Genomic DNA, 21,831 nt, shown 5'->3' with positions numbered 1-21,831 from the left:
TTCTAATGTTAAGATGTTATTTTTTATTATAACAACCTAGTGAAATCCTCATTCAAAAACATTTCTACTCAGTTATTTTATTAAACTGGTTTTAGCTATACTATGAATTGGTATTGCAAATAAACAAACAAGTTGGATGTAATTTAATATTGACAGATACTGTATATCATGGCTGGGAACCATAAATGCAATATAAATAAAATTAATAGTATTGAATGTGAATATGAGAGCTTTGAGAGAAATCTTGGAGTAATAGCCTACATATTTCTGGCACGTACCCTTATGACGAGACAGTTACCAAAAGTGGATTATTTTAAAGAGAATTTTGACATAACAAATGTGGTTAGATTTTTAAATGTGTTTTGGTAAACTATTATATTCAAATATTTTCAGTATTTCTTAACATAAGCTTACTGTTTTTCAAAGACAAAAGGAATATCCTAAGACTTGTTACTGTTGGTTTTAGTAATTACCCTTGGTCTGCTTACAGTATAATGTACCAAGCAAAGAAAAACATGTAGTTGTATCTCTTTACAAAATGCTGCTACTGTAGAAACAGCTTTAGAAATAGCTTTGTAAAATCCATGTCTGATTTAAAAAACAAAAAAACAAACCCCAAACAAAACGCAACCAAAAAAAAACCACAAAAGAAAATACAACCCTATTACTGAAATCCCTCTATAAACAAATACAAAAAAACAACCCACCACAACTTAAATAAAAACAGCTTTGATGAATGAGGTGTAGAAGTGTTACCATCATGTAGATGGGGTATAAATTTATGCTAAGACTAGGTAAGTAGGTTTTGTTCCTGGTCTATTGAATTATAAATTTTGGGCTTCATGCAGATGCTTACATCACAGCCAGTGAAAACTGAGGACAGTCGATTACTGGTGGAATCAGATTGTATGTTTTAATTTTTTTATCATTTCATATCATAGAAAAAAAAAAAACAGAATTTTATAAGCCAGCTTCCCTAATCCTTAATGATTAAGCATAATGACAATCTATTCAGCATGATAGCTCTTTCTCTGAGCCATTTTAATGACTGTTGTGGGGAAAACTGAATGCATCAGTTACTGTACAAATAGAACTGCTCTTAAAATTCTGTCCCTAGAGTCTGAGGCACTTGAAGGAGCAGAATATTCCTATTTCATAAATTGATAGTAGTTGTTGCTGTATTATGTCCTGTTTTTTTTTTTTCCTGGGTAATTATTTCAAAGTTGTTTTTTGTAAGTTAACTGTTTTTGCATAAATGAGTGTACACTCTTCTCACACTGTCAAGGAAGTTCAGTAGCTAACTTGATTCTAATGCATTTGTGCTTGTGAAAAAGTCTAATATATTACTGTGGTTGTCTTCAATATATTTAGTATTCTGCCTTTATTTTCTTAATTGTCAGTGATACTTAGTAAGCACTGGTAATTTGTGATAACTTAAAAAATTATTACAGAGAAGTCATCAACAATTGCCTAAACTTTCTAAATAGGTATGTCAAAAGATAAGTGATCTGGAACAATGTTATTGGTAGTCACTGTAAAAAGTTTTGTCTGAAATCATAAGTCATTATGTCAATTTTTTTTCTCCATCACACTTTGTTTGTCAAACATGATTTGATGTTACGATGTGCATGTAGAACTAGAGAATTACCACCATATAAATGTGGACTGTATTATAAAGAGGTAGTAAATAATTGATTTCCCTAGGTCTTTTAGGAGATTTCTGTATTTGTCTTTGTTAAATGTGATTTGATTTTATGATGTGCATGTAATACTAGAGAATTACCACCATGTAAAGGTGGACTGTATTATAAAAGGGAGGCAGTAAATCACTGATTTCCCTAGGTGTTTTAGGAGACTTCTGCCTTCTAAAGAGACACAGTCTTAGTGGAAAAAAGCATGGTTTTAGTAGACTGAGTTTAATGAGTCTAAATCAGTAGCAGTTTTTTGAAACCTGTGTTTATGCATTCAGCCAGACAGCATATGACATCCATGGCTAATCTCACCTGCTGCCATTGCCTGTTCCTTCTCACCTGCTGCTATTGCCTGCTGTTACTTACTTGACTTTCAAAGGAAGCTAAGGTTGGTGAAACACAATTAAGAGAATTGAGTTTCAATTGATTGATAGGTACTTAGTTAGATTCTTCAGTTAAAATTGTACTTTATTTCATAAAGTTTGATCTTAATTTTTGAAGAAGCAGCTGGATATTTTTGGCTAGTAGAGGCTGCTAGTGCTTTCACTTCTGTTATCACAGTCATTGGATTAATGAAATAAGGTAATTAACAGTTTTCCTTTCTGTTCCTTTCTTTTCTCCCTCTCATCTCTTTTTTAATATTTTTTTTTTTCTGATTACAGCCTGTAGGTTCAGAGCAGTTGGTAGCAGTGGGTGGCAATCATAAATCCATAGATTTATTGTCGTAGATTTCTGTAGCCTGACCGCCTGCTGGGACAATTACCAGCTTAAAATCAGCTGTGGAATTTGACAGTTTGGAGGAGGTTTATACAAAAATCAAGATTTTAAGTCGATATTCTTAGCATTTGTAACTCGGTTCTCTCAAAGTCAAGTGGCTGTGGTCTTTGAAAGCATCTTGTAAACTTTTAATTTCAAATGTCATTTAAATAATATTTGATTGTTTTGATGAGGTAACAAAACAATTATACTGATACACTAGGTACAGCACTTGTGCAGTTGAATTCATGAGGTTTTTAACTATAAACTACTTGTCATTGCATCAGCTTACTGCAGATGCTGATAAATATGTGATAAAACTAATAACATCTGTACTTTCTAATGCAGCAAACAGCTTCTTGTGTTTGTATTATATCAGTCTAAAAAGCTCTGCTTATGCAAGGGCTAAGATGGGAGGCAATTTTTCACAATCCGTACTTGTCACGCCCATAGCTCTGCTTCTTTTGTTTCTGGCAGCATATTTGCTTCAATCTTTCTATGCTTTTCTTAACTGAGTTTGTCTTTAACTTGAATTTTGTTGCTAACTTTTAATCTTTTCAACTAGTATATTCTCTATGTTTCTTTTCTTCAGAGGAACGTAAAACATGGCTGAATCAAGGATGTCTTGGGCTGTCACTTAACTATGAACTCTGCTTTTCATCTGCCTTTATTTCAGTTGTGTGTTAACTTTTCTTCCTGTTTACTATGCAACCAGGTCTGGGTTTTGTCTGTGTCAAAAATTCTTTAAATATCTAGTTTAGGATTGTTAGATATATGTGCAAATTGGAGTACATAATACATAAATCGGAATTCTGACAAGCTCTGCTGGAGGAAAAACAAGTACTAAAGGACAAACATGGGGAGTTAGTGGTCGCATAGACTGGGCCACAATGTAAAATTCTTCATTATCCTGTCTAAGAAAATATACTTGAGTACTGCGCTACTTGAGTACATGAGAGTGTCTCACACCATTCTTTACAGAAAAAGAAATTTTAGTCCTATTTATGATGTCACTGATTTAGTTAGGACTGGGGATATTATTTTGATGTAGCTGGCAGATAACAAAATCTGAATTTTATTTTAATATTTTAATAATTAATGTAGCAATCAATAGAGTATACTTTCACAGAGATGATTGATTGAAGTATCCTTTAATTGCAGCCTTTAATTAGAATTGCTGGATCACCACCCTAGCTCTTGTCTATTATATTAATAATTACAAAATTGATTTATTTCCATTTTAATTTTGATCCACTGGGGAGCTACGTGGCTCAAATTCACATCCTTGCAAATGAAGGTGACTTGATGACAGTGACGATAGGGCATTGCCTCTTGTTTATATCTGTAAAAGTATATGCATATAAACTATGCTTGTTAATGTAATTTTGTTTCATCATGTCCTATCCAACTATTTATTTTAGGTGTAGTAAAGGAGTAGTGGCACTTGTTGGACTGTTTTGTTTCTGTATTTACTTTTTTGTTGTTATGCTAAATGCTACTTAGTCAAAGACAATGACAGTGGAGCCTTATAGTGGTAGCTGCAAAAATGCCTGGTGGCTGATTTAACATTTTGAAGTATGTTTGAGTTTCTTTGCTTGCTTCAAGCTTGCTGTGAAGATTTTATAGATTTTAGACAGTGGGTTTGTTTTTTGTTTACTTACAAACTACTGTGAGATGTATGTATCTATACATATTTATATGAAAGTATCTTCCCTGTGGACAAAGGAAAGCCTTACATTCATCCCTCTTATTTTTGATTGCCCTACTTTTACACATCCTTTTGCTTTAATAAATCTCCAAGATCTAAAGCATATAGTGTTCTTCTTCTGGTGAGAAAAAGAAAACCCAAACCCACAAACAAAGGAAAAAAAAAAAAAACAAAACTAAGCCTGTCTGAATCCTTTGTGGTGGATTTGCAGCAAACTGTAGTTCAGTCTTTATTTTTTTTATTCATGCCCTCCAGGTGACCTGTTAGGTTAGATACTGTAGAGATTAGCAAAGGTTGTGCTATCTTGCATACAATAGGAAGTACTATAAGCACAAAAATTATTTTTGAATCCTTGAAGTCTTAGATAAGTAATACCTGTTTGTATACCAGAGTATGACTAGAACTGCAGTTGAATCTTATAGAAAAATGTCTCTGTCTTGTGTATTAAAAAGATATAGAACAAGTACTTTTCCCAAAAGAAAAGCTAATCTCATTGGCAATCTTTTTTAAATTCTAAAGGTTTATCCTGCTGGATTCTTTGAGGGTTGCCTTTTATTAATCTTGGCTGTTCAGTCGAGATACCACTGCTTAGGACATGTACCATAAGCATTTGAATAGTAATTGATTTAGAAGATATTCTTGAGTAAAGTCTGTAGAACTCTTGATTATTTTAGCCTAGATTTGCATGTTCTCACATAGACCCAAGTGAGCAGAGGAAGGTCTTTTTTGGTCTCTTTCTGATTGTTTATCACTTCGGAGATCTGAGATGTACATTTCCTAGGAGCTTTTTGTGTCATGGCATTGTAGGCATATACACATTAGATCATTGAGCACAAATCTGAATCTTGCTCAGAAGCAATGACTCTTATCTTCAGTAGCACATGAAATTTCTGCATGTTAAAATTTCATGCCAAGTCTTTCAACCTGATAGCGGTTAGGGGATATTTGACAATTTCCAAAATGAACATAAGCACTGTAGTCATTTACATGCTACCACTGAAACCATCATTTAGTGGCTGTATCAGAGAAGTGTCTTGAAGGGTTTCCTTTAGAAGATTTGATTTAGAGAAATGCAATTCTAACAGGACACAATGATAAAATTGAGTAGGGAAAGAAAATTTACATCACTGTGCCACAATTCTGAAGCAGACTGACTTGTATAAATCAGTCTCCAGGATATCTGATGTTTAAAGTTTGTCAAGTTATTAAGATCAATAAAACTGCAGTAGCAGTTTTTCAGAGTTTATATACAGGTGTTTCTACATCCAAGTTAAGTAAAGAGAGGACAAAGTTGAAGTTGATATTAAAGCTCTGATTACCTTTTGGATACATGCCATGCAAAAGAGTCTTTAACAATGTCAGCAATACCTGCATGCAAGTGATACAGTGAAATACTGTGTCTTGCTAAATTTTATTGGAGAGGCACATCATCTTTAATTAACTTTTTTCTGCATTCTTTGTGCCAGAGGTTGTGACATAAGAAGTAAGGAAATACAGCTCTTAAAGTTATCCAGCAGCTAATGCCATCTTCATACTTGTAAATCTCCTTTTATACTGCCTATATTTTACTTAGCTGATAGCCAGAAAGCCTGGTGGTTGCCATCACTGTAAATAAATGTAGAACAAAAATCTAGGTGGCTTTTCTGTCCTACTTCTCTCCAGTTCTCACCACCACTGTGGAAAGCTTCTGAAGGGTGGGAAAAGGAGAGGTTTGTGAGAGACAAACAAAAAAGTGGAAATTCCATGTATCCCCTACTTCAGAAATTCTCACTGACTTGAGTTTGTGGCCACCACAGCAACCCAAACCACTTAGTTTGAGGCATACCACTATTAAAATAACATTTTTCTTAACCAACAGCTTACCCCACACTCTTTTCTAGTATTTTCACGTTTACTTGCATTTTATATCTTTATGGTGCTACTGAAGGAAGTCCCCAGGGTGTCTGCAAGAAAAAGGGGAAACTGTATTTGAAAGGAGGCTGTCTGCTTTGAAAAATTACTCATAGTTCCTTGAGGATTATTGCTGCCGAGTTTCATGTCAGTGGTTAGATCTGGGGAAAGGAAACTAGAGCTACTTCTTTGCAGGAAGGTCAGAAAATCTTGGTGAATATGTCTTATTGGGAGTCTTGCCCTGCTTTAGAAAACACTGCTTTCCAACAGTAGTATTTTTACTGAAGAGAAAAATTTCACTAAGGAAAGGAGGAGGAATGAAAGAGAAGAATGTTTTTTGCTTTACAGTTTTGGCAGTTGTAAAGGACTAATAACTTTTTGATTCTTTTACTGACCATTGGAGAAGGAACTTTTCTTTAGTATGTCTCCTTACTCAAGACAAAATACTAAGGAGCTACTAGGAATTAAAGTCCAGCTCCTACACACATATGGAAACTGTCTGTTATTACCAAGAAAGAGTGCCATGGTAATATGATCGTATTTCTATCATCCATCTGAAAATATTACTTTCATTGGTATCACCTTGTCATCTTGACACTGCCATTGAGCTTGCTCACCAAGCTTTCACCTAACACAGCAGAACTTTGGACTTTATCTTCAGTTCAGCTTTGGCACTATTTCTGATGATTTCTGGACTCTATCATAATCAGCCCTTTACACCCTGGATACTGTCCTAATCCTATAAAATAGAGTATCCAATTTAAAAAGTAACTTGTAGCACAAGTTACAGCAGCTGTCCCTTCATACAGGTGAAAACATACATTTCATATGTTGTTATCTGTAGACGTCAACCGAAGTGAGATCTGTGGCTTTTATATGTGGATCACATCTTCTGCTTGCTTTGTTTAGGCATTTCTACAATACCAGCAAGTAACATCCCTTTATACTTCTGGTTTGGTTCATTGGTAGAAGTTCCGTATAAATAAGTTCTGATAACACTGTGGAGTTGCACCTGACCCTATGTAGCATAAAATTTGTAATGCCAACCTCGAAAGACTCTTGACTGGGTCATGGTTGATGATATATTCTAATTATATATGTGAGGAGCAAACATTACAATAATAATCAAATACTGATACTCAATCTACAATGCTAACCTGGTGTGAACTCAGGTAGAATGCTATGTAAAATAGGTTTGGTTTGATTTTAAAACTGGAAGAAAGTTAATGAGTAAAAATATTTCTAATAAAACATAGCACTGATTCTATTATAATTTAATCATTTAAAAAGTTCAGGAAAGAGGATTTTCAAATTTTATTTTATAACTTCTGTAGCTTTGATGATTGCTTATAAATGAACAGCTGCATCTTCATTGCCACAGGCTTAAAGTCAAGTCCGTAAGTCCCACAGGTTTTGAATTCTGTAGCACTGTAGCAAGAAACGTAGAAATACAAAGGCGTGTGTTCTAAGACTGAGTACAGTCCATGTAATATTCATGATTAGTAAGGCAAACAAAATACAGCCTTACACCAAATGCTGTAGTGGAAACCACTGTAGAAATGAAGAAGCACAAAATAACAAGGCTTACAATAAACAGCAGAATAATGTGGTATGTTTTATGCTTATTTTTAATTTTAAAATTTAATGTTTAGATGAAAATTTATTCGTTACCTCATTTGTATTTTTCACAGCTTACTAATTAAGTCCCGTTGTTTAAACTGTTTCTTCTCTTTTTTGTTCAATTTGGCATTGACTTATAAACTGCATTTACTTATTTCCTTTGTACATGTATAAAAACCTGTGTTATTTCTTGCTACTTTTTTTTTAAATCACTTTAATAATTCAATATCTAGAACTCCACAGCCTGCAGTATGTTTTCTTAGGAGTAGTACAAAAAGTTGTGAAAAATGAGGGGCAGGAATGATCACGGTCTCATAGTTCATCTCAGAATATAACTGTCATTAATGTAATTCAGAGTGATCTTGGTATCAGAATGTAAGAGTTATGGCACTGTCGTGGTTTAAGCTCAGCCATAAATCAGCCACGCAGTTTCTCTCTCACTCCCTACCTTTTTCCCTCCCCCCGCTCCCGGAGGGATGGGGAGGAGAATCGAAAGAATATATCTCCCATGGTTTGAGATAAGAACAGTTCAATAACTAAGGTATAACACAAATCACTACTGCTACCACCAATAATAATAATGATAAGGGAGATAACAAGGGAAGAGAATACAATACCACCCGCCAACCGATACCTAGTCCGACCCCAGCAGTGAACCCGCCCTTCCAGGTAACTCACAGTTTACATCCTGGGCATGACGTGCTGTGGTATGGAATACCTCTTTGGCTAGTTTGGGTCAGGTGTCCTGTCTCTGCTTCGTCCCGGCTTCCCCTCTTCCCTGGCAGAGCATGAGACTCACAAAGTCCTAGGTCAGAGTAAACATTTGAGCAGTAACTAAAAACATCGGTGTTATCAGCGCTGTTCCCAGGCTGAAAGTCAAAAACACAGCACTGCACCCAGCTACTGCTGAACCCGGGTCAGGCACTCAAAATTCCTCTGTATTTTGAGCAGGAAATGCAAATTCAGTGCATGTTAATCAGTTTTTTTTAAAATATAAGTAAATATCCTTTTTTCTTACACTTGACACAGTACTTTAGTCACTAAGTATCTGTTTACCAGTCAAAAAGTTCAACTTGGGAGCTAGCCTTAGGGAGGAATTAGAAAGAGTTGCAAGAATATCTTTAAAGGCATTTGATTTGTTTCATAATTATGTTTCTGAGGGCTCCATTTGTGACTGTAAGAAGGGTCTGTATGTTCAGTTGAGAGGCAAGTTCATAATGAATAGTCCTAGTTTATCAAAAACATACAAAAGCCTAAATACACAAAAGCATAATAGCTGAATTTAGATTTTTATCAGTGTATGCATATACCATTGTTTCTGAATAGACCACTGCTTAGACGATTTTGAGCAAGACACTTTATTTGATCAGCCTCAGCGCTACCTTGCCTGATGTTTCTGTGAAACAATGTTGAATCCTTTACTAACATGATCCACATTTGACAGAGTCAGCATCTCTTGCATAATTAAATTCTGAAAAGCTGTGTGAAGATGACTATTTGTAGATTAAAGAATGATGTTACGAAGGCCTCCAGAAAAGCCTGTATTTGTTGTCTCCAGAAAATAAACAGCTCTGGGGAAAGCTTCAGTCAGAGCCTGTACCTTCTTACCTTAGATGCAAAGATGCAAATCTGTAGGGAAATAGGCTTTATTAATTCCAGCTTCATGAAATTACTTGAAGATTTTGATGTTATTTTTGTCATGATTCTGATCTTGTTTTTTCTCAGGAGTGGGGATTAGAAAAAAAGAAAAAAAGGCTGCTTTTTTTTTTTTTTGTATCATGCAGGAATCTATGATTCAGATTGGTTGTCCGTGAGATTAAGAAATCTAATAAGACTGGAAAGTTCTTTTTCAAATGGGCAAAAATTATTTCCTTGACAATGCAAATCTCATGAATGGTCAAAGAATAAAGATTGTACTGCATCTGTTTTTTCTCATTTTGGGATGTATTAGTCTGTTACAAAGTTGTTATATACCTTGTAAAATGTTTTGTTTATTTAGTGTTAAAATTTGGAATGAATAGGAATTTCACTCTTATTTTCAGACTGGTTTATTGATTTTGCCAAGAGAAATCTAAAATCAGATTTAGAGGAAAGCAGGTATATTTTAAAACCTGACATAGTTCTGATATATTTGGTCAATAACAGCTTTGGAAACAGTCACAGCCTCTTAAGCTGTGAAAACAGAGGGTATACTGTTAGTACTGAAGCTTTGTTCAGTCGGCTACTTGTTCTAAGTAGATACAAGTTAAAGTTTCAGAAAAGAGTATTACTGTGTATAGTTGTGAAACATGGTCTGGATCAATACAAGATATCTGTGGACAATTCTCATTTTGTTTATACTGTTTCTGTCTCTGATTAGAAACTATGTACTGCAATTTTTTTATTCCTAGACTAGAATAAATGTTTCTTGCTAGGCTTTCATTTTATAGTAGTACACAATTCTTTATTTATAATTGTTTGTAGCTGAATCTGTTTCATTTTAGAGAGCTATTTTTTTTTAATGTACTGTGCATTTACCTACTTCCGGAAACAGAGAATAATAGAATAGCTTGGGTTGGAAGGGACCTTCAGAGGTCATCTAGTCCAGCTCTCCTGCAGTAAACGGGTTCATCTTCAACTAGATCAGGTTGTCAGAAAACCTATCAAACCTATGTCAAAAAAAGACATAAAATATGGATATGCTTATATGCAATCAATTCTCTGACTGAATTTTTTTCATTTAAAAACTTGAGCAGTATTTATTTGGGGGGTAATTATTTTGACTATGTCTAGATTGAAATGATCAAAATACGTTACTAATAAGCCTCCTGCCTGTGCAAATTATTTAAATGGTGCTGGTTCTTCTGAGTTTTACTCAACTGTTGTTGTTCCCAGTCTATTGTCCTGTTAGACATAATTTATCTCAATCTGTAGTTAAAGTAGCTTAACTCCTTTGATGTTTGTTAGAAATGTTTGTTAGGAGTTACCAAAAGTTTTAACTACCAGTGCTTTGGATGTGCAAATTTTAAAATTAGTATTCCCATGCAGTTGATTTCAGTCAATTTTCCACATGAAAATTTCACTGTGTTTAGCTAGTATTTTCTCTGTTTACTGAAACTTCAAATGTTTCCTTGATAACGCACCTTGTTAGCTTTTAAGTGACAATTTTGTTAGCAAGCAATTATACTGTACCTTTTGCGCAGGTTTTGTAGGTCCTAACTCCAAAATCCAAAGATAAGTTTCATTTTGCCAAAAAGGGAGTTGAGAAAATGGCTAGTGAATAGTGAAATAGGAAATATCAAAGACTCCACAAGTAATACATTTTAATAACTAAGTTTTGAGGGCATTATCTTTATTGATGGTAGTGATATTGGGGAAAAAGAGAAGGGGCAGGGGATGTTAGGCTGTCCGCTTCTCAGGCATTTAAGTCCTTCAGAGCATTTCATGCTTACATTCATTTTAACATACTTCCTATCTCAGGTTAACTTGCCTTCTTAATGCGTATTAAAAATTATACTTTGTCTGGATTGATGATACTATCTGAATTTTTCACAATAATGTTAAAAAGGTGTATTAGAAGACTACTACCCACTCTGATGCTATTATTTTGGATGGTTTAGGGATCATAAGGCTTGGGGAGTGTAAATGCTCTTTAATTGCTGGCTAGCGTTATCTTGCTGTGGGAGTGCCTGTCCCTAAGGCTCTAAATCCTTTAGGAAAAGCGTAATGCCAAGTGATACATGATGACTGGAATGGTATTGGTATTTGTCTGTTCCTTCAGCAGAGTAACTGGGCTCCAACTCCTTCCTGCAGCAAGGGCCAAGTTCTGCAGTTGGAGAGGAGGAGTGGAATAGCTACTGCACCCCTTCTTCCTGTCCATTCCCAACACATGTACCTGCAATGCTCCCCTGCTGCTGAAACAGAGAAGCTGTATGAGCATCCCTGGTTTAGTGTTGAGGAAGGAAACAGACTTAAGATTGTAGAAAGCTAGGCCATTCCTGGTAAAGAATTCTTACAGGTAATTAGCAGAGAGTAGGTTCTGTTCATGAAGCTCACATTCTTCATTTATAATTCTGCTGCCATCGCATAAAGATAAGCTCTTAGGCAAACAGAGAAAAGAGACAACTTCATGGGTATTTGCACCAGTAGTTAATCTAATTTTTAGAGGTGAATTTATCTTTTCTCCTTGGCCTGTTCATGAGGAAAACTTGTGAGGTTCTCAATTCTATGAGCTCAGTCTTATATTACTGCACAGCAGGACCATGCAGGAGTATCTGAGCATTAGCAAATTGCACAGATTCATTAGAAATTCCAGCCCATGGGGAAGGTCTCTGGAAGAGTAGCAGTGGAAAAACTGCTGCCCTGGAGTCATCTCAAATGCAGATTCCTCTTTCCCACTGATGTTTTCTGTGCATGATGTTTAGCTTATGGTTTAACTGGGGGGTGGGTTATTCTTTAGGAAATTATGTAGTAGTTACATTTCAAGTGTGTTTATTTCATGTTGGTTTACACATGTTGCTTGTGCATTTGGGTATACATAACTTCAGTTCATGTTGTAATATTATCTTTGTGAAGTGATAGTAAATGTTTACTTTGTCTTTCAAGGATTTTTTTTAATCGCAACATCAGTGTGTAATGAGATCTGATCATCCAGTTTTAATGTGACTTTTATTATTATTTTTATTATAAACTTTTAATAATCTGGCAGTCTCCATCAGAGACGGTACCGTGTATAAATTCATATTAGAAATGATCATTCTTTAGTTTATCGAGATCTATCTGATAAGGTATACTGGAAAATTAACACGTCTGCTAGGTAAATAATAGCACATTTGGGGATGTTAAAGGATTTCTGTGTTAGAACATATAGAAAATCTTAAGCTAGGACTGGTCAGAAAAGTTTATTTAAATTTTTAAAAAGGGATTTACTGGATTTCTAAAACAGGACTAGGGGTGCAAAAATCCAAAAGTTCCAGATAGTCTTTAAATAGACTTACACGTTTGATATAATGCAAAAAATATGTATTACTTATAATTCTGTCTAGAAGAATGCAGTGGTTTATTGGCTTGAATTTTTCTGTTTAATACTGAACAGAAATGTGGAGAATGAAACCCAGTAATATATTCAGGAGGTTAGTAGTTTATTCTGTCCAGGTGCTTATCTCACAGTCAGATTTATGTTGGAGACTTACTGTCTGTGAAATATCAATGACTTCAGTGGCAATATCCACAGAATTAAGGATATGATGATGAAGTTGTGGCTGTTAACATTTTGACTATTTATTCTAGATGAGTTCTGACACCATTCAGTTTACATCAGACATGCTTCAAAAGCAGAGGAAAAAACCCTGGTATTTAGCCCTGTTCTTAATCAGTGAAGTTAAATGAGATAGCTGCCCAGATTTCCTTAAAACCAATAATACAAACATTGAAATGTGGTAGCATTTGTAAAAACAATTAATTGTGACTTTATTCTTTTGAGTAGTTGAAAATACTTGCAAAATGACTGGCCCATAAAAAGGGCTCCGGTCTGTAGCGGCCATAGTACTGGTAGGAAATCTTTTAACTTCTTTTTCTGATGCTGAAAGGGTACAGAAAGTAAAGAAGATGGCAATGTTCCTAACCCTCTCTTTTCCATTTTTTTTTTAATCTTCTTTGAGCTTTTTAGAACATGTAAAAAAGGGATTCAGCAAGATCTTTAGCTCATTGCTACTGAACTTGCCAAGGCTGTTATATCTAGCTTTACTATTCTAAAGGTGATTTTGTGCAAGAATGAAAATAGTTCAGCAAATATCTGTGAAGTGAGCACCTTTGAGTGCTTAGGAATGTGTAACTGTGTTGGCTATAAAAATAAAAGCTAGCTGTCATCCAGTGCAAAAAGTTATGAAAAAGTTCTATTTAGAAAATTCTGCCTAGATAATGTTTTCTCTTCTTTCATTGTGGACTTCTGTATGAGAAAATATTTGTAAATTTATATAAATCTGGTTGGAAATAATTCTGACATTTGCTTTTGGAGGGAAATATCTCTTTTACTGATATTTCAGTTTACCTCTTACTTCATCAAGATCATTTAACATACTGCCTTATTCCTACACCCCTGCAATGCTTTTAATGTTGTTATATAGTATTAATAGTAATAATTATAGCTTTAATATTAAGATTAATCCAACATTTATGTTGTAGTTTTCTCTGGAAAACAGTATTGTCTGATGTGTATATGTATATAGTGAGCCTTCCAGGAGCCTATAATATATACTCTCTATAGTCAAGGGTGAGAGCTTTGTATCTTTGTGGGCTGATTCTATCCAAAAGTAGATGTCATGCATTGTTCCTGGATGTCCCTGTCTTTCTTAAACAGCTACCTTGGACTCAATTTTAGAAAGCTAAATTTAGAGAGGTGTAAATGCCATTCATCAAAGAACCAAAGGACATGCTCTAAAAGGGTTCCAGTCTGGAAGTCAGGAAGGAATTTGCTGTAAGCACAATATGGATTTGGACTAAGATTTAGAGAGGAGCAGAAAGGAGCAAAATACAAAAAGAAGTGCGTCTTTGTGTTTGTGTATATGTGTTTCTAAGTGCCCATTCTGTATCTGTGTTATATGACTGCATCAAAATGTCATCCTGGTTTTGACATGGCAGTATTCTTCCTGTTCTGAAAACATAAGGTGTATGCATCCTTGTCTCTTTCTTTATATTTCTGGATTGGGATATAGAATAATTCTTACAGTACAGTTGCTATAGTGCGTCTGTATGCATATTAACCCTACCTGACATTATGTTTAGTATACAACTTGAACACTATAGATAATTTCTTGCATGAGATGTTTAAATTAAAAAACAGTAATAATAACCATACTTGTGAAAATTCATGTTTCCATCATCACCGTCAGTGGTTACTTGCAATATATAAAAAACCCCAATCTGATTACAAATGTTTCAATAGACTCTTTAATCTGAACCTTGAGTATAGTTCATTTACCTAAAATATGCTATTGTCTCCCTCCAGAAAAAATATGTGGTAAGGAATACATTAGGTGATTTCATTTCTTGAGCAATCCAGGAGGATTTTCCAAAGCTTTTCACAGGCTTTTAAACTATGGAACTTGAGAAATATTTTTGAGAAGAAAAGCTCCCTTGGTGATTTGAAGTGTTATCACTCTAAATTATAAAATGTATCAGTTCCTACATTTCTCAAAGTATAGTTTCTGTTTAAATAGGTGGGTTTTTTCCTTTGGTAATTGTATGTGTAGGAGGCACTATTAAGGACGGTTCATATTACTGTAGCATGTCATAAAAGCTGTAATTGCCAACTGAATATTACATGAAAAATATTCTCAAGTGCTTTTGTTGATAGGACAGTTCAGTCCAGATATCTTGAAAATCACATGTAATTTTTCTGTTTCTATTTTATGGTCCTCTTCCAAAAATAAGGTCAGCTCTGTTTTTTTTTCCACCAACTTAGGTCTTTTAGTAGTATTGTGTGTGCTTGGTTTTTAATGATTTTGACAACTTTTGCTTCTCAGAGACCTTCACATTTTCATCAATCTTGGGTATTAGATTTCTATTGATATGTTTTATTTATTTACTTGGATGCTTACTGTTCACTGACAGGCAAGAATAGTAACATCTAAATAGCAATTAAATTATTAAAATAAGTGTATTTTGTTTAAATTCTGTATTTTGTATTCCCATAGTTTTGATGGGTTTTTTTCATTATTTTGTTCTTGAGGACAGACCCTTACACGAAATGTCACTTTCCAGCTTAACAAAACTGAAGCAGATGGCAGTTTTAGCCTATTTACAGAACAATTTGAGAGGTAGAAAGGAAAATGTTTCCTCAAGTACTATTTTGGAGAAGTTCTTCTCTGACATACAATTTAATAGCAGCAAAATGTAAAAATTCTTCTTGATCCCTTTCTAACTGCTTTCACAGTTAGATGTTAATGTTGTGATGGAATCAGGTGGGTTTTAATTTTCTTTGTTTATGTAGTTACTTGTTACAGATCATTTTACACATAATATATGAAAACAACCATTTCCCCAAATGAACTGACCATGGTTTGAGGTCTTGCTTAGTTCTAGAGCTTTATTTTCCAGAAACATGCTTTCCCAAATCATAATTAGATGGTGCTCCCTTTCAGTTGCAGTCCTTTGTTACTGATTTACACACACACACTTTCTCTCTGAATAGTTCTTATATGAATAAATTCCTTCATAAAACCATAGGAAGACAAAATCTCTGGCCTTTGCCTTCGGTTATGGGGAAATATACCAGCTTTTGGAGTGGAATCTACAGGGGTTTTATGAATAATTCTTAAACAAAGAAAACTAGTTATAAACCTTGTTTCCTGCCTTACACATAACAGTGTAACAATAATCATTAATTCCTCATTTCCCTTTATATAATTTTGGTGAAATCATAAAATCCTTAGCTGATACCCAGCAAAGTGGTTTCTGTTCAAAGGATTGTTTGCTTTGTAAGATGACTCATCGTCCATTCTAAGCATTCAATAAAAATTATGAGTGATGGATTTTTTTTTTCCTTTTATTTAAATCTATTTAATTTCCTAGGTTTCTCTCTCACATGAGAATAATCCATTTCTTCAGACTCATAACTGTGTTAAACCTGGATTCATGTAGTTCACTCTTGTGATCAGAGCACAATGGACTGTAAACTTGGTGCTTTCATAAAACTGAGAATAATATGTATATATATGCGCATATATGTGCATTGCTATCTGTATGGGATAACTAGAAGATGTGTTATGACTTCAGCAGTCAGTTTCTTCTGCTAAAGCTAGTAAGGCTTCCTGCGAACACCTGATCAGAAAATGCTTGAGGGCTGATGTTAGAGGACCCCAAGTTCTAACTTATTTTTTCAGATTTCAGCAAGTCACATGCATAAATGCACGTGCTTGTTAATTATCACGTCTGTTAACATGTATCAAGAAATAGAACACTTATTCTTCCTACTTTTATTAGGTGCTTGACTCATGGGAAGTATAATGTAGCTGCATAAAACGTTAATAGTTAGAATTTCAGGAGTAATTGCATATGAAACTTTAAAGGGAACAGTTTATTTCTCTCTGAAAGAAGAGTGGAGCTAAATGCGTCCAGCTAGTAATCATGAAATTTAAAATCAAAGTCAAGGATAACCTGGTTTTGTAACAGAGATATCAATAAATTCTTATAGAGAGATAATCTCTTTCATAGATTCCCTTCAATGTTTTCTACTTTTATTCAGCCATTAAAAATGCTGTTTTATTTGGAAAAAAAGTTAAGTTTTGCTCCCTACTTGTATAAGTATTTTGTACAAACAGTCCATAATTATTTTGTCTGGATAAAAACAAATGCAGAACATCCGTGCTTTAGAATTCCTACCAGCCCTTCCTCCCCTTTCAGTTTGGGAAATCTGTTAGATCATCAGGCTTTGTTTTAAGAGAGAGACATCTTTCTATCTGTGATGAATATGAGAAGAGGTTCTATATTAAGATCAATTAATTTTCTCTCAAGAAACAAAGGTTAAAGAACAGGGAAGATAGGGACTGAAGGAGAAAACTGTCTTGTGATCTCTGTGAGACTGCACATACAGGGGCTGTTCTTAATGTCTTGCTGTTTAAGGTTGTGTGCATTTTGTCATGGTGTCAAAGTGCAGTCCTGTGTTACTGAGAGCTTTTGCAAGGTCAGTGTTAGGCTGAAGCAGCTGGTGACAGTGTTATACAGAATCCCACTCTAAAAGACATTTGATCACAAAAATAAATATATAGGACATTAGGGTTAGTAGACTGCTCTACTGTGAGTTGTCAAATTAAAAGCTTAATGCAGATCAGCTGATGAGAGATTGTAGTGCAGCCATTCCTTTATTTAAGATTTTAGCTTTGGCTCCTCTGTCAGGCTTTCCCTTTCAGTGTCAAAGAAATCGGCATGGTATTCTGGAAAAACATAAGGAAATTTAATTAGTTGGATGTATTGGGACTAACCTGGGCTGGTAGTGCATTGTGCTTTTTAGGTTTTTGAATGATCTTTAAGGTTGTTGTAAAAGCCCAAGGAAAAGTATATAGTCATATAAATGCTAGGCAGTCCTTTCTGAAAGGTACAGAGCGTTCCCCAAAACTTACAACTAAGGTTCATAAAATACAGAAACGTACTTGACATTTAATGAGTGTTTCTGTGAATGCAGTAGAACTCTTAAACATTGAATTAGTCTTTAAGCAAACACTTAAAAGTTTAATGGTAGCCATATATATAGATGTATGCCTATTAAATATAGAAAGAAAAACATTGGAAGCATTAGCATCCTTTATCCTGTTGCATCTTCTAGCATTTATTCTATTGGTTGTTTTAAAAGCTTCTGGTCTATTGTTTTGAAGTTCTTGATAAAATTAGTGTGATGCAGTTGCCAAGGATATTTGCCAGAAGTAAAGTTTTAGGTAGTTAAAGGAGGTGGAAGGAAAAATGAATTATTAAAATAAAGTTGTTGCAAGCTGTTAAGCATTTAGGCATAGCTAACTTACTAGGCTTCAAAGCAGGTTTTTATTTACTTACTTTTAAATTGTTGATGGCTGCTAATGGTTCCCACCCCCAAGGAACTGCAGAGAAAGATTATTTTATATAATGGCATATCTATTTCTATAGGGAAAAACTAGTCTGAAAACAGTTATCCCCTAAAAGCTAGAAAAAAACCCAAAAAACAACCCACAACTGATTAAGACTTTTTTTTTTTCCTTTATTGGTTTTAAAAATCTTGTTTTGGTGAGCAGTACAGGTAGACTTTTTTTATTCAATTACATTCTGCCTCTTTTATTTGGTAAGGGAAAGTTAAAACACACATGCAAATTAATTTTTAAATCTGATGAAAGAGGAGAGAAACCACATTTTTCTTGCTGAAAATTAGACCACATACAAATACCGAGCAATTTACTTGGGCTCCTTAGAAAAAGTTAACATGAAATTACGGTAGCAACATCATCGTGATGTATTTAGATAGTTGTTTTTCTATTGTGTGACCGCACGCAAACTTCTGTCATGAGGTTTAGCATTATCAAACATATGTCAAAATATTTTGACTGGTTTTTTTGAATATACAGGGATGATGCCCACACACTCTGGTCATTTTCTATAGCAAAATTATCATGTAGAAGACAATGTGCAATGCACCTAATCAATCATTAATCAATGTACCATGATCCTAATTTCCGATTTTGATTGTAAATAATTTAAAAAATATAATAATTTTATACTGGCAGTGTTACCCCCTCCCCCTCCCAAGGCATTGATTATCATAATGCATTCTCATAATTTTATATATTATTCTAGTTTGAAAATCAAAATCATATGACAAAAGCATGCATGTAGATGGCTGGGCTTTTGTTCACAGAAATCCGTGGAGTGGATGCAGCTCTTAACTGAACATGATAAATAATCTGGCGGTTTACTTTAGACACTAATGAAGCCTTAAAGCTTTTATAACGTCAAATTTCACCAACTTTAGTGATTCATAGGCTTATTTTTGTTATACAGGTTGGTCATACAACTGGCAGTTTTCCTTTTGTGTGATTCTTGGAAATTATTGTACTCTGTTATCTGAACGAAAAGCTGAGTTGTGTGAAGTAATACAACAACATTACTTCAGAAGATTAAAGCAATTCCCAATTGTACATGTATATGTTTTCTCCACTTTTTTTTTCTGTTGATCTAACCCTTGAAGAAAAGGTGCTACATATTGTCATTTTAAACCGCATTTTACTCTGCGTGAAATGTGCTTTTGCACAATTGCGTATCTTCATGGAGCAGTGATTTCAGTTTATTGCATCCTGGTTTATACAGACTAAAATGTAGTATGTTTGTCCATAGTAAGACATAAAGCGTATTTTTGTTATATTGCATCTCCTAAAATCACATAGATTCTAGAATATGCTTTAGTCACTTAGTGTCAAGTCTAATGAAATTTGTATTTAACATTGACTGTTTTCCTTTCAGCTGTTTTGACAGTAGTCATTCTTGTGCTTTCTGTATTAGACTCTGGTAGCTCGGAAGCAACCTGATCTGTGTTTTGTTTTGGTGTGTTGTCTGCTGACCTACAGAACACTTGCATTAGCTGCATTGATCAGTCCGCATCACATCTCATCATTTAGGAGACAATTAATACCGCAGCGTAAAGACTCCCCAGGGCATTTTCTTAGTGCTGGATTGCTTTACACAGAAACCACAGGAGTTGTTTGTGAAAGGGGGAGGAAGCCAAGTAAGGGGGGGGGAAGGGGGAAGGCATTAAGAAAGCTTTGTCTAGGAACCAAGTTTCACTTATTGTGGAGATGTAAACTTATGGCAAACTCCCTTTTTTCATTTGTTGAAAAGACACTATAACAGGTCAAATAAACATGCTAAAAATCTTGCTGTTGGAAATGTGTATTTGGTTGATACTTGTATAACTTATTTTAAGAATATAACCATTTTAACTTTAAATGTTACCTCAAGGATGATTGGATTATTAACCTGACAGCTTTTAAAATAGATTGACATGTTTTAATCCTATTTTTAGTTCTTTTATAATAACATAATAGAGAAAAAATGTTTGTTTCTCATTCTGTCAGTTTTGCTGTGAAGTTTTGCTGTAAAGCTTCTTACACAAAATTGAATTTTAGAATTGCCTGATACTCTTTCTTAAGAAAAAGGTTTTGAAAGATTTTAAGTGTACATGAATACATTAAGTTAATGAGCATGCAGGGCTCTTACTCTGCTGTTTCATCCTTAGGTAATAAAATACTTAATCTTTAGAGATCATCCACAGAAGGAGATGAAAAGCATTTACTAAAAAAGAAAACAATTTTTTCTTGAAAATGACTAAGTTTACTGTACCATTCCCTATTAAAGACTGTGTTGGAGTGTTGTAAGGAGCATACCTTGAGTTGATAACAATAGATGTTACTAAAGATGTAAACTTGATAGGAAGGGACTTTTTACGAAGGCGGTTACCTGCCTGGTACATTTCTCTAATCCTTGCGTAATGCCTGTGATTTTGTGTAGCTTTTCTAAAGAACTATAACTAAAGCTATGATGGTTATTTAATGTTTGTTGGCAATCTGCATAGAATTGCAAATTCTGTGAGGTAGTATACAAAAGATAAGATTAACATGGTTTAACTCATGGTATTTGCTAATATTTCAACATAACCTAATGTTGGGAGTTTTAGTGGTTTTTTTTGTTGTTTGTTTAGGTCTAACTTAAATTATCATATTGGCTTGGAAAGTTACATTTTTGTAGGATCTACACAAATAGGAGTTGTTTAAAACATCTTCAGATCATATGTATGTTATCTTTTGGAAATCTATCATTTGTGTATTTATGGAGGTATTGCTAGTCAGTTTTGCAATTTTGAGTGCCATCTTTATGCTATCATTAAAGCAGTTAGTGGGATCTTGAAAGATGGACATTATTAAGATCAACTCTTGATATTTGCAGGTACTACGGAGCGGGTGTGTCTGATCCAGGGAACAGTTGAAGCACTAAATGCGGTTCATGGCTTCATTGCAGAGAAGATTCGAGAAATGCCTCAAAATGTGGCCAAGACAGAGCCTGTCAGCATTCTACAGCCTCAGACCACTGTTAATCCAGACCGCATCAAACAAGTGAGTTTTTGTGTGGGAATAGAGAGTCACAGCAGCTCCTTAGAAGTCTTAAAAACTTTAAGGCTGTAAGGGGTCAACATAACATCTTCTTTAAGAGAATGTTATTTTACCTTTAGTAATTTGCTGATCCTCTTTTTCCTTGTACTTACTTACATCTTCCATGTTTCTCAGCAGTTCTTTTAGTCAGTGTTTTATGTGTTTCAGTGCCACACTCAAATGTGTTATTTATAAACTTTTCTTTACTGTATAAGGTGATAATACAGTTCTAGGTTTTAGTCAAAGATCACTGAATTTTAATCTTAAATTATGAACCACTTTGTAAATCTTAACATTACTGAAAATCACAGATTAACTGTTTCCTACTTTCATGTATATAAAATAAACCCAAGAATGTTAATCGGGTTTTTTAGACCCTATATTAGGTACTTTAAAATCTTACCTGTGAGGGCTTGAAAATACAGAGTTACTTTACTTGGGATATTTTCTAATATTTCCTATTATATTATTTTTGACATCTTTTTGCCTCTTTTACACTGACTTCTTTCAAAATCTACGGGCAACG

The 21,831-nt window shown here is 34.4% G+C and overlaps 1 protein-coding gene across 4 annotated transcripts in view; it reads left to right on the top strand.

The window, feature by feature from the left end:
* NOVA1 (NOVA alternative splicing regulator 1) overlaps positions 1-21,831 on the top strand; it is a 148,466-nt gene that overhangs the window by 86,259 nt on the left and 40,376 nt on the right. For all 4 annotated transcript variants that reach the window (XM_061463440.1, XM_061463439.1, XM_061463438.1 and 1 more), the window contains one exon: positions 21,103-21,269. In XM_061463440.1, the coding sequence (XP_061319424.1) occupies positions 21,103-21,269 (167 nt within the window). The remainder of the gene's footprint in view (positions 1-21,102; positions 21,270-21,831) is intronic.

The sequence above is a fragment of the Pezoporus flaviventris genome, unplaced genomic scaffold, assembly GCF_033815535.1.
Source record: "Pezoporus flaviventris isolate CSIRO_AGI_PZ_B2104156 unplaced genomic scaffold, CSIRO_AGI_Pfla_v1 ptg000036l, whole genome shotgun sequence".
NCBI classification, from domain to species: Eukaryota; Metazoa; Chordata; class Aves; order Psittaciformes; family Psittacidae; genus Pezoporus; species Pezoporus flaviventris.
Note: the sequence above shows the minus strand (reverse complement) of the source record. Positions and strands in the feature narration are given on the sequence as shown.